General features: G+C 41.4%; 2 protein-coding genes across 2 annotated transcripts; both read right to left on the reverse strand.

The window, feature by feature from the left end:
* Positions 1 to 508: 508 nt before the first annotated feature.
* LOC108150898 (protein new-glue 1-like) lies at positions 509 to 1,067 on the reverse strand. The gene has a single exon (XM_017279208.2). It carries the CDS (start codon positions 949 to 951, stop codon positions 550 to 552), a length of 402 nt encoding a protein of 133 aa, XP_017134697.1. The 5' UTR covers positions 952 to 1,067; the 3' UTR covers positions 509 to 549.
* A 660-nt stretch (positions 1,068 to 1,727) lies between these two features.
* LOC108150900 (protein new-glue 2-like) lies at positions 1,728 to 2,123 on the reverse strand. Its single transcript, XM_017279209.1, has one exon. It carries the CDS (start codon positions 2,121 to 2,123, stop codon positions 1,728 to 1,730), a length of 396 nt encoding a protein of 131 aa, XP_017134698.1.
* Between the last annotated feature and the right edge of the window lie 10,250 nt (positions 2,124 to 12,373).

Here is a 12,373-nt window from a genome sequence, read left to right on the forward strand (position 1 = left end):
GTGGTTATTATGGTCTCTCATCATCAATGAGAGCTCTCTTTATAAGCAATAATGTTAATGCATTATTTTGTACAATTTTGTGGTAGGATAACCCATATCAGTCAGTACGACAGCCCCATTGTAACCTATGTATATATATCAGGCAATACGGCATCCCTAGTATATATAAACAATCTATAAATGAACGGCCTTACCAGAAAAATACCGAGTATACGGCCAATGTGTAGTGTGTACATCGACGCTCGATGATTCGAAATGGCAAATTTTGTAGCTGGCAAGTCTGATCTGAAATCAGTTGCATTGGGCACCATTTGCAGGGAGGGATGTCTCTCCATCTCCACAAACCCAACAGTTTGCAATAGAATACGGTGGTAGCTGTGCCTCTGACTAAATCCTTTAACCCTAAAAACGCCACAAGGGTTCCAGTTTGCTTGAAATTGCTTGCAAGTGATGGCTGTTGATTTTTGTGATATTTTATTCTGCAATTTTTCATACTTTTAGCCGCTACACTGAGGCCATGACATCGCCTGACGAGTCCTTTTTGCATGCCTAGCCGCTGAGCTGGTTGATCAGCCTACGCTGCCTCTCGTACAGCTGGAGCATGCGACGCCTCCTGCGCTCTTGTCGCTGCCTCCTCAGCTGGCGACGACGACGAATGAAGGCACGTCTGCGACGCCTAGCCGCTGCCGAGCTTGAGCCTGACGATCCCGAGGAAGAGGACGACGCCGTGGTCGTGTCCGAGGACGATGAGGCAACGGTGGTGGTTGCGGTGGAGGGAGCAACTGTTGTGGTGGCAGTGGACGTCGCGGCGGTGGTGGTGGTGGCCGAGGAGCTGGTGGTGGTGGTGCTGCTGGTGGAGGCCACGGTGGTGGAGGTGCCTGTGGCACCACCCTTCCGGGCCAGCAGGAAGCAGCCGAGGACCGCGAGCAGGAGAACGAATGAGAAGCGCATGGCGATGTGTGTCTGATCTAGCAATCCGTTGTGGCTTTTATACCAGATCTTGCACAAGATTACGTCTTCACTCGGAGAATTCCATCATATATAATCAGCAAACATCATGGTTGACATTCGGAAATGTTTGCTCAGCTTCTCAATTGACATTGGTTCCGGTTCATGCAATATGTAATTCATTTAGTGGCTTACGAGTGGATTACATGTTAGATTAGTGGTTTGTTTTGGCTGAACCCGTTCTGAGCGACTCTAAGTGAGAAATTACTTCATGCAACATGGATGGATGGCTTTCTTTTCATTTGTCTTCACTTACAGAGTTTCCTGAATCGTGGCAATCGATACGATACAAGTATTTCATGCTAGTGCACCAAATATCATCTAACGTTTCTAATAATAATTGTTTAGAATTCGAAGGGTTATTTCTTAAGCAATATGATCTGTTTTTCCCCGATAGAACCTGTGATTATGCATCTCCTATTGTATATGCTCTCGATCTCTTTGGGAACCATCGATACAACACGATTCAGACAAACGGTAGATCTTGTCAACTACAATATATAAAATCTCTATATATTGTATATTTCTGCCTTTTCTTCAGTGAATAATCAACTGACTCCCATTGATCAGTGAGTCCCAGAATTTAACAGATTGAAGGTTGCATCAGAATACATTTTCAAAATACTCTTTTATTCAATTTTTTAATTTTTCAGAGTTGCTTAAAGATAACTTTTACAATAGTGGATGATTTCTCGGGAGTTCTGGATGTAAGTTCCCGCTTAACCTTCGAGCTGGTTAATCACGCGGCGCTGGTTCTGGATCCGGTTGCGGAGCCTCTGGGTCTGGCGCTGCCTCTGGCGCTCACGGCGCTGGCGCTGACGAGCCAGACGACGACGTCTGCGACGCCTGGCCGCTGCCGAGCCCGACGATCCCGAGGAGGAGGACGACGCCGTGGTCGTGTCCGAGGTCGAGGAGGCCACGGTGGTGGTGGCGGTGGAGGGAGCGACTGTTGTGGTGGCAGTGGACGTCGCGGCGGTGGTGGTGGTGGCCGAGGAGCTGGTGGTGGTGGTGCTGCTGGTGGAGGCCACGGTGGTGGAGGTGCCTGTGGCACCACCCTCCCGGGCCAGCAAGAAGCAACCGAGGACCGCGAGGAGGAGAACGAATGAGAAGCGCATGGTGAGGTGCTGTGCTTGATTCTGTCCCGGCTAGGGCTTTTATACCAAAAATAATCTGCGTTAGTCTTTGTAATTGTTGTAATTAACACTGTCTTAATATTAGAATTCGGCAATGTTGACACAGCTTGTCGTTTGACATTGGTTTTATTATATAGCCAAATACAATGCTTTGAATGTTAGCATAGGTGGAGATCACATTGAAAAATTGTAACCGTTGAAATAGTTGGAAAAATGTGCTTTGAGAAGAGGAAGAATGTGGCTAGCGATCTTTAAGCAGTCTCTTTTTAGTAGTCAGCAAAATATGCGCAGCATTGTGGAAAAGTCTTTGACTTCGTGGTTTTCTTTACTTCTATAGAATATATATCTATAGCCTTTGACGATAGACAAATACATCACGAGAAAGGTTTTGACAAAAACTATATTGCAGATATAAACAGGAGAAAACGCTAGACTAGTTGTACTTACCTTATGGAATTGTATTTTTTTATATCAGGTACTCGAAGACTGGCAGAGTCTGTCTATCCGTCCCGATGAGCATCTAGATCTCAGAGACTATAGAAGCTAGAGCAGCCAAATTCTGTGTCCAGACTCTACAAAAAACGAAGATACCAAACCAAAAACCAGATTACTGAATCCTGATCAGATCGAACCCTTATGACAGCCAGAAGGATAAAATTAGGTTGCAGTGGCTACACTGCCCCTTCCACGCGCTTTCTCAATCTCCCTATCACTCTATCTCACTCTTCCTCATGCAATGTGTGAGAAGAGCAACAAAAAATAAAGATCTTAAAAAAACAAGGGTCAACGTTGAGAGCTCAAAAATAAACAAATTGATATTTCAACAAAAAAATAAAAATTTTATAAAACTCTCTTTAATTGTTTGGGAGATCTATACATATTAGATTTCATCTGTTTCCATTCTTCTTTAGTCTCTCCTCTTTCTGTCTTTTTTTTTCTATTCTCACTTTAACATTATCCGCTTTATCTCGCTACCTTCCGCCAGAGGGCGCACACTGCATGAAAAAGAGTGAGATAGAGCAATCGGGACAATGAGAAAACGCGTGGAAGGGGTATAAGGGGTAAGTTTTTCGAAGCAGATCTTTCACGCTGTTGTGGTAGAGTCGATTGCCCCTTGCAGTGGTTGTGGAAAGATTATAATCTTTATGGCCAAAAAACAACTCAAGCGACAAATTAGCAATGAAAGTCACAACAAGCTGATGGAAAGGGGAAAGAGAAAATAGTAAGTGTGTAGCACATAGATTACTTAGTGCTGAATTGGCAATTATTTTTTGTAATTTATGGTAAACTAAATTTTTATGTTGGTCATGTATTTATTTAATATGAAAATAATTAATTATCTGCCAGAGAGGGCCTGGTGGAGAGTCAGACATAAACATGTGCACTCATATGGCCATGGTGAATACTGGCAGCTGCTACTCCTTCTAGTCCTCCCACGTCTTCTCCCGCGTTGCACCTCCACAATATGTAATGACTTGAGTCAACTATGTCAATCATTGTTGTCATATTCGTTTAATCAATAATATACACGTGTTTGTATGGCTCTGTCTGTGTGCCTGCCTTTCTCAGTGTGCGTGTGCAGTCTACTGCTTCAGCCATTGCATCTGCTGCTGCTGAAGCTGCTAGAGGCTCAACTCTGACTCGGCTGAAAGCATTGTGAACATCGAGCGGTAGAGCGGGAGAAAGCTGGCCCAAAGTTTGGCCTGTCATCAAAGTAAGGACAGCATATCCTATTCTATCCCTCCCACGATGAAATCGGAAGGAGCCCTACCGAATCGTTGACGTTTGCATCTGCGTGCATCTGTTTTAGCTTTCCTCGGATTTAAGAGCTAATTAAATACACATCTATTGGAGGCCAAAAAATTCTACATCAATGATTTTTGGACATCAAAAGTCTTACTGGAATAAATATACATTCATACTGATGAAAACAAGCGCTAAATATGTTAAGGGAGGAAGTTTATAAGTTTTCCGCCGAAAAAACCGAGGGTACCGGGAAGTTCATCACACCGACGCAATTCCTATTCAATTCTCGTAGAACATGTCCTGTTTAATGGGAAAAATGATGAATGCCAAATGTCTGTTCGAAAATAGTCCATTATATTTCGCTGCGAACCTTTTGCTAATAGTGTGAATGCATAAATCGACAGTAAAATACCGTCGTCACAAAAACTACTGTGTACCAGCAGCTTAAGAAATATCAAGAGAAAGAGCAGCTGAAAGTCTATGGAAATGAAAAGTGCTTGGGCTGGATGCACTCATGCTGGCACAATTCGAGGATAATTAATGTATTGCTCATACGCAGCGTGAGACGTACATTTATTGAAGCTGTTCTGGGTGAGAATAGCGTGGCCGAACCAGGCCAATCCACAGGAGAATACAAGTCAAAGACATAAATCTTCAAACAATAAAGCACACCAAAGTGAGAACCTGAACGAGCAGGGCTTGTATGATTTACAGCTCCTGGGGTTCATCGTAATGCCTTTTAATAGCATCGACCCCAGATTCGCCTCTGGCTCCGACCGCCCGTATGAAATGTGATCACACATCGACGTCACTTTGGTGTTTGGCCTTTTGCATTTAGGTTCCGTTTGCTGGTCCCATCTCCCTCTCCCGCACTGTCTCCCCACATCAATTGCCCCTTCGATTTCAGGGCCTAACCCAATTTATCTGGTTAAATATATATGGGGAAATCTAGTTTGGAGAGCGGCGAATGAGAGCCAAGTAAGCGGTTAAATTTATGCATTCTGAATATCAATTTACACAGCCAAATTAGTCGCTAAACACATATTTATTGCCAAATATTTCTGTTGTTAGATTAACGAACAAGTTTGTGCATAAGCGGAAAGTTAGTTTATTGATTTCATTTAAAATCTGCATAAAATATTCGATTTCGTGTCTGTGTACCTTTGTGGCCTCTGGACGAACCGAGATTGCAGCTGGTTTTTCGTGAATTATTGCGGGAATTGTGTATTGCCAGGAGATATGATGTGTAGTAGGCCATTTTAAAGCTTGTGGCGAAATATATAAGTGAAGGCAAACTCTACACAAACAAGTCCTTGGTCCTTAAAGATGGGTAAACATTTCCCACTCGAAGCTGATTTTGATTTAAAAATGCCGATTTACTTAACGGTCTAGTCCAATTTAATTGTCATTTTCGCTTTCAAGCTACAGCCCCTGTCACAGCTTCTTCTCTCTTATTGCTAGAGTCCCCTTTCTCTTATAGTTCTACCACCATCTCTCCGTTGTTTTTATCATTTTCTTAGTTAAATTTGTTTCTGCTAAAACCAGATTTTGATTTCCACACGAACAACCTAGGAAAGTGTTCTCGTCTGGCTTTTGGTCTATGGCTGCAAAAATTTAAATTTTAATTTTAACAAGTCGAACGTGTCGAGCTAACTATATGCCTCTTTGAAACTCCTAATTTTGCTTCTGCAGCTTTAGGCCAAACCCTTTTGCTGTCTGCTTTTCATAATTAATATTGGGCTGAAAATTAAATTCGTCTCTATTACAAAAAACAATCCATTAGAAAATCCCATTTTAGATCAGTGAAGTGAAAACAAATCTACGCACTAATAAAGACTGGTGAAGTTCCGTTCAGAAAATCCAATATTCGTTATGTCTGGCCTATATGGCCTCGTATAAAAGACGCTCCTTTTAATGGAAGGGCATGGCCGATTCCGAAACATAGTCAATGCAAAAATATTGCCAACATTCCGCAAAACAACGCAAACTGCCACTGCCGGCTATTTAGTCTACTTCCCGTAGCCGAAGGGTAAAGTAAGTGGAAGTGGAATTGATGAGAACGGTGGTCCGGGGAGGTAAGCTGACTGAGTTATAACTGATTACGTTTGCTGTTATATTTGGTTTGCGTATTCACTTAAAAGAGCGACAGCAGTTTTCCGGATCCGACGACTGTCATGCTTCTGTGGGACTTGTGAAGTGTTCTCCTTGAACCAGAATGCCCCTCTGGGGGTGCCTTTCCGTGCATCCCACTGATTGCCAGTATTGCCAGGGGGTTTCTGTTTCTACTAAGAAGGGAAAGTTTTTTCTGTGCTTCAGAAACGCTAATGTGTATGTGTGTTCGCATTTGGAATGGTTTTAAGCAATTAATTTCGAGAGCACACATAAAATCAGAGAGAAATTAGCTCAAGGTGAAGCGGTTTTTACCCTATTCTTACCATTTTCCACATGAGTTGAGTGATTCTTTTTATGTTAACATATTTTAATGAGAGTTTCCTTTCAAAAAATCACCATCACCCTGTGATCAACATGTTCTCAACTCTCAACTTTGCCCTTCAAATAGTGTGATGATTCTGATAACGAAAAACTTGACCTTTTCCGCAGTCATACGAGCGAGTGCACGTTATGGTGTCGCGCTACATGCTGCATCTGTAAAAACCCTTTTGCCAAACGAAAAAACAAAAAAGGACTTAGCCACAATTACCCCTCTTTTTAAAATAACAAGGACGAACAGCAAGGTTTTTTATCCTCTCTTTTTGCACTTGTCCCCGCTCAGCTCTCATCCGCCTGTCGCCGACACAAAATCATGTGCACTGCAATCAGTCGTCATATACACTTTGCCCCTGCGGCACTTGGTCTCTCTACTCCCAGGGTTCTTGGCTCCCAGTTCTGACCCACACGAATGGAGCATTAGGTATGCGGCTAAGGGCGGGGGTAGTTTGCCTAAAGGGGAAAGCTAAACTCTGGAGTCCAACAACTTTGAACTTGCATACAACCAGAGCCGGGGACTACGGAGACGGTGAGAGAGAGTATGTTCGAGTGGGTGGGTTTCACAGAGAAAACGAAAAACACAATCAAGTAAACTCAGGTCCTTTTTTCGGAGCGTATTTATTTTAGCGGGGAGGAGAGGTGAAGCAGGCTTATTATAGGTAAATGGGGTATAGGACGTATACAGCCTATACTTTTGAGTGGAAATATGTCTTAAAGAAGTACTCAGGTGATACTCTGGTCTTCTTTTACAAGGTTATGTTCCATCATTCTATATGTAATGCAATCTAGTGTGAGAATGCCTCTGAATAATAGTAAGTACAAATATTATTACAGGGTTCAAGCTTGGAGTATATCTTATCTAATATATGAACTACATTGAGAGGTCGGTAAGAACACATAAATCTAAAAAAAAAGTCAAACTTTCGGGGAAATATGAGTATGTTAGTAGCTTTCATAGGAGGTATTACTCCAGTCCATCAATCGTGTTCCTAGACTTCCTTCTCGAGAAATTGTTTCTTCTTCACTGTTGTTGTATCTTTGCCTGTTGGTTTCGTTGTTAAATAGTTGCAATTTCATGTAATACTAACGAGTATCGAGTAATGAGTGACCGAAGCAACATTCATTACCACATATAGTGACAGAGGTCAGCGACAGTCCTTCCTGTTAATAGGGGCAGTCGTATTTCCGTTATTCCACTTCACAATACCACCCCTAACACCTGCCACCGACCCCCATAGCTATAGCCTGAATGAGTTTCATGTTAACGTTCCTGTTTTTGGCGTTGCTGTTGTTGTTTTTTGCGGATCTATTGTATTAACTGGACTTTTATTTCATCATTACAATTGTAGTTGTGGCATTGTTACTGTAAACACTCGGCACAGTCGAGCTCTCTGTACAAGTCTTTACTTTTCCCCCATCCAAACCCATTTTAATTGTTGTTTTAGCCATCGAAGCAATGGATTCGGTATGGGGTCTGGCAATGCGAATATGCTCGAATGAACTGTTATAGAGGGAACAGGAAAATAGAGAGTGCCAGGGTTAGACTTATGCTTTTTCCTAGTCCAAGTTAACAATGTTAATTATAATTCCGATTTGTAGAGAGGTGCAGGACTCGATTGCAGAGTCTGGACTGAACATTTCGATTTCGTATTTCCGCTAAAACCAAACTGACGACAACAATTTACATTAGAAGGGAGTGTGGAGAAATAAGAGAGACCTGAGAACACAGAGAAGATGCATACTACATGAGTGACAGGCAGAGAAACTTTGCCACAGAGCCACAGAGTAAGAGAGTGCGAGCTACAAGTTTACACTTATGTTTATTGCGCTAGTCACCTTACAAAATCATTAACAGATAATCGACAGGAGACTCCTTCTGTTCGCCCACTTCTCCGCCCCTGGCATGTCAAGAAAATTTTGCAAGTAGCCATCAGTCCGGGGCATATTGCTATCTAAGCTGGGAAACCGCAAATAAGTTTTCTGGGCTCTTTGTGAGAGGCAAAAAATTGTTGGTAGTAGGTAAAGTATAAGTATACGTGGTTCTTACAGTTATTCTATCTGGGATACATATGTGTCTGCTTCTACGCTGAAGTGAAAATCGCTTCTGGCCAGAAATCAAATTGAAGCATTATGAATTAATGATTCCCGGACCTTGCCAGGAATGGAATTTTATTTTAATTTTCGAAATAGTTTTATTCAAGGCTTTTATGTTTTCTTTGCGGCTAACCAAGGTAATATGCAAAGTCACAGTTTTGGTAGTCACGACCCAGAAGATTGTGGCTTCAATTAGCCGCAGCCAGATGCTCATTTCATGCTCAATTCTAGATTTGATATGTGGTATTTCTAGGAGATATTGTTTAATTGTAACTGAGACCTGCACTTTGATGCAGTTCTGTTAAGTCCAAAATTAAAATCTCTGATGGTGGAAATATTTGGGTTGAGCAAGGTTGGATGCTCGGCGAAGTATTCACAAGTTGAGCCGGAATCTAATTAAAGGCCAACTGAGCTGAGAGGGAGAGAAATATATCAAGATAGATGGCAAAGGCTGAAGCCTACGCAAAATTCTGAGCTTGAGTTTGACAAACTTGTGAACAAACAAATTTAAAAAAACTTGTTTTTCTATAAAAATCTCTCTCTTGATTTTCCTTTCTCCATTCGAATTTTGGAACCCTTCTCCTAATTACTTTTGTCAGAAGATGGGAAAAAGTGTTGATGCAAAACCAAAATGCGATAAATTTCTGATTTGGAGGTATATGTCCGAATCCTTAAAGTCCCCACTTAAGTTCTTTTTGGTGACAGATTTAAATTTGGCCTTCTCTAGCTGCGAGAACTTATTATCATTGCCATTTGAACGCTAAGCCTGTGAAAACGTTAGTCCTGACTGGATTTACGTCCTCTACGCTGGGTGGCTGGTTGGCTATATGGCTGACTGGAGGCTTAGGCACTTGAGTTATGCGTGGGTATAGAGCAGGACCCACACACAACCTCGCAGACACACACCATGCTCCTGGCCTCTGGTTTAAGCCCCGTCAGAGAGCAATCCCCAAAATCGAAGCTTACTTTTCTTTTTTTGAGTTCAACATTAATTTGAAAGTTATTGCACATTTCTTCCAATGTTGGTTGTTTTCTCTCTATCTCTGTTTCTTCCGTTGTTTCCCTCTGTTGTGTACCACCCCACCTCAGACCTCACCTTTCAGTCTTTCTGCTTTTCTGGTATTTTCATTTTCTATATATGCTGCATCCACGTCTGACGTCCTCTTTTTGGAAATGAGATTCTTGGCACCAATTCAACACTAAATTGATTTTGAACAATGGACCCCACCCGCAATCACCATGATCGGAGGCGAGGGCGTTGTATAGGCGGTACCTCGGCATTGCCTTCAACTCTGCTATCTTTGGCAATTTATCTCGCCATAATTTTGGAGCGATGCTTCCGCTTTCCCCTCTTTCTAGCTTCACCCGCAAAAAAAGTTTTTACATAGAGCAAAATAACAACAGCGAAAATTTGGTAAATGATAGAGGGATAGTTCTGTATAACTAATAAGTCGACAACGAATTTGGTATGTACTACGATTTACATTAAAATTTTCCATCAGCTGTCCCAATGTATTGGTTTCTTACACATTCAGTTACTTCACAAGTTTAAAAAGGTCTTTGGATGCTGAAATCGAACACAACAGCACACCCAGAGTAGTCAAGAGATACCTACCCTAATACCATTTGCACGGACAAAGGATCGTCGCCTGCAATTAAAGTTGCAAATAAAAGCCATCAAATTCAATTTCCCAGAGCCATTACCACCCATGCACCCATCTCTCAACTGCATGCAAAATTGTATTTGTGTGCGAAGGCTTGTTCGGATGACACTTTTGGAAGCGCTATCATAATTTTTCCGCTCCTCGCACACACAAAACCATTTTTAGCTGTTCTTCCCCACTCTCAGTAGAGAACCTCCGCCTGGAAACCCATCCCTGCCGACATAATCAATAGTTGTGACTTCCTTTAATGGTTTTCCGGTGATTCAGCACTTCCCGTGAAACCCCAGACCCCACCCCAACTTACTCCGCCAATCCAGCGTCCCGATTTTCTATTATTTTATTTTCCAATTTTTCGCCTCTTTTGTCACTTGTTGGACTTTGACTATCTCTTCGTCTCCGACTGCTTTAATTTCTAGTTTGGCTGCCAACAAATTTAGCTCGTTGGCTTTTTTATTTTTTTAAAGCATATTTTTCCAGCCGTATCAAGTGGTGAATAAAAAGGCTGTCTGGAGCCAGCATTACATTGCTTATGACCTTTAAAAAGTTATTCATTTTTCCGTGTGAAATTTATCTTATTTTTGTTGGTCACACATGGTGGCGGGCTCGAACGTCTGCTAAAAATGTGGAAGGAGGAGGAGAGGAGTGTGGCTCTCATTTTTCATGCTCCGTAGATTTTAGTCATTTCATTTATGTTGTTTGTTGCGGTCTAACATGCCCTGTAATCGGGGGCTCGGCCGGGTGTATTGGTCTCCTGGAAGTGATATTAAAATAAACATATATATGCTGAGGAAGAATCTTAAATATTTTGAATGAGTCCTTCTCTTTAGTCGAACGTTCTTTCGTTCTCCCATTTATGTCGAAATATTTCGCCGGTATGACTCTTATTTTGTGTGTTCATTTTGCATTTTCTCCTCTATTTTTATTTTTTCCTTTTCCTGTTTTAAGCTAAAACACATGTTACGTGTTGGCCAAACACACAGAAAAAATATTAAAAAAAACAGAACAGTATTACGGCAGGACAGAAATTGGACCATTATCATATTTTACAGCGGAAAGTGGGGATAAAAAACTATAAAAGTTGCCCCGGGGCAGCACAGCGGAGTCATTAATCAATCCAGGATCTTTCTTATATTTGTGATATATTCCGATATTTGCATGTACATTCTCATGCAATGTCAGATCGTTAAAATTCTGATTGAAAGATTAAACAGATTAGTTTTTCTCTGCCTCTTTGGGCCTTCGTCCACGCCGAGGTTAGGTGTTCCAACATACGCATTTTATTTAAGCGGAGAGTCGAGTCAGCTTTATGTCAGGGCCTGTTAGTAGTTGGACAAGTTCAAGCTGAACAACGCCAATGTTTATGGCTTTGAATTTTTGAATTTTTGTATAGTTTCACAAAAAAAAAATAACAAAATGGTGCACCCCAAATACCCTGCTGGAAAGGAGTGTCTGAAAAATGGAATGATTCAAATGTGTAGAAAATTCGTTGTGAGTCCCATAGGCATGATAATCGAATACATAATTTGAAAAATATGACGAATAAGACTCCTGGTTTTTCAGGATGGCTTTTTAATTTCCACCGATAGCTGAATCCAACCTTATAAAGTATTATTCAATCCCTTTTTACAGCTTTACAAGATAAAGGGGCTTAAAATGTTAATCTGATAATAATCTCAGCATTGGGCAACAGCTTCAGTTCAAGACTCTTTTGCTGCGACCAATGAACCCATGCATAGGCCCTCTACCATAGCCCCTTTGTGCTCTGCTTTGCCGCTTATTAATAAAGGAATACAATTTAAATGCACATCTAACATTTTGTCAGCGTCGACCACGTGTCGTATGATGAACGTCTGTGTGGACAGTAAACTATTCTCACCGGGGAAAAGGACTCACGCCATCTTTTTTGGGTATTTGCTGAAAAATCTGCTGCAATTTATATTCATGAAAGTTGAAAAGTGTTTTGGTAGCAACTCCATCGATAATCTGCGACAAAAATGGTATCGTCGACGGAAGACATGTGTGCATATATTTAAATCATCACGGGTGAATTTTTTTGTTAATGAATAAATAAATAAATAATTCATGACAATCATTTGGTACTTACTAACGGGGCTGAGCGAGAAGGATCTGTAAAAGTTTTAATCGAATTTCATTTAAACTTCTTACTGAAATGTGTTTTCTACTCCTCCTCTTTTTGGCGACATTAAATGGTAATTTCAAAGTTTAGTTTATGCGTTTTTC

This window comes from Drosophila miranda, chromosome XR (genome assembly GCF_003369915.1).
Source record: "Drosophila miranda strain MSH22 chromosome XR, D.miranda_PacBio2.1, whole genome shotgun sequence".
Taxonomy (NCBI): Eukaryota; Metazoa; Arthropoda; class Insecta; order Diptera; family Drosophilidae; genus Drosophila; species Drosophila miranda.

Coding starts and splice junctions, on each gene's coding strand:
- LOC108150898 (XM_017279208.2), bottom strand. CDS start 951: ATGCGCTTCTCATTCGTTCTCCTGCTCGCGGTCCTCGGCTGCTTCCTG.
- LOC108150900 (XM_017279209.1), bottom strand. CDS start 2,123: ATGCGCTTCTCATTCGTTCTCCTCCTCGCGGTCCTCGGTTGCTTCTTG.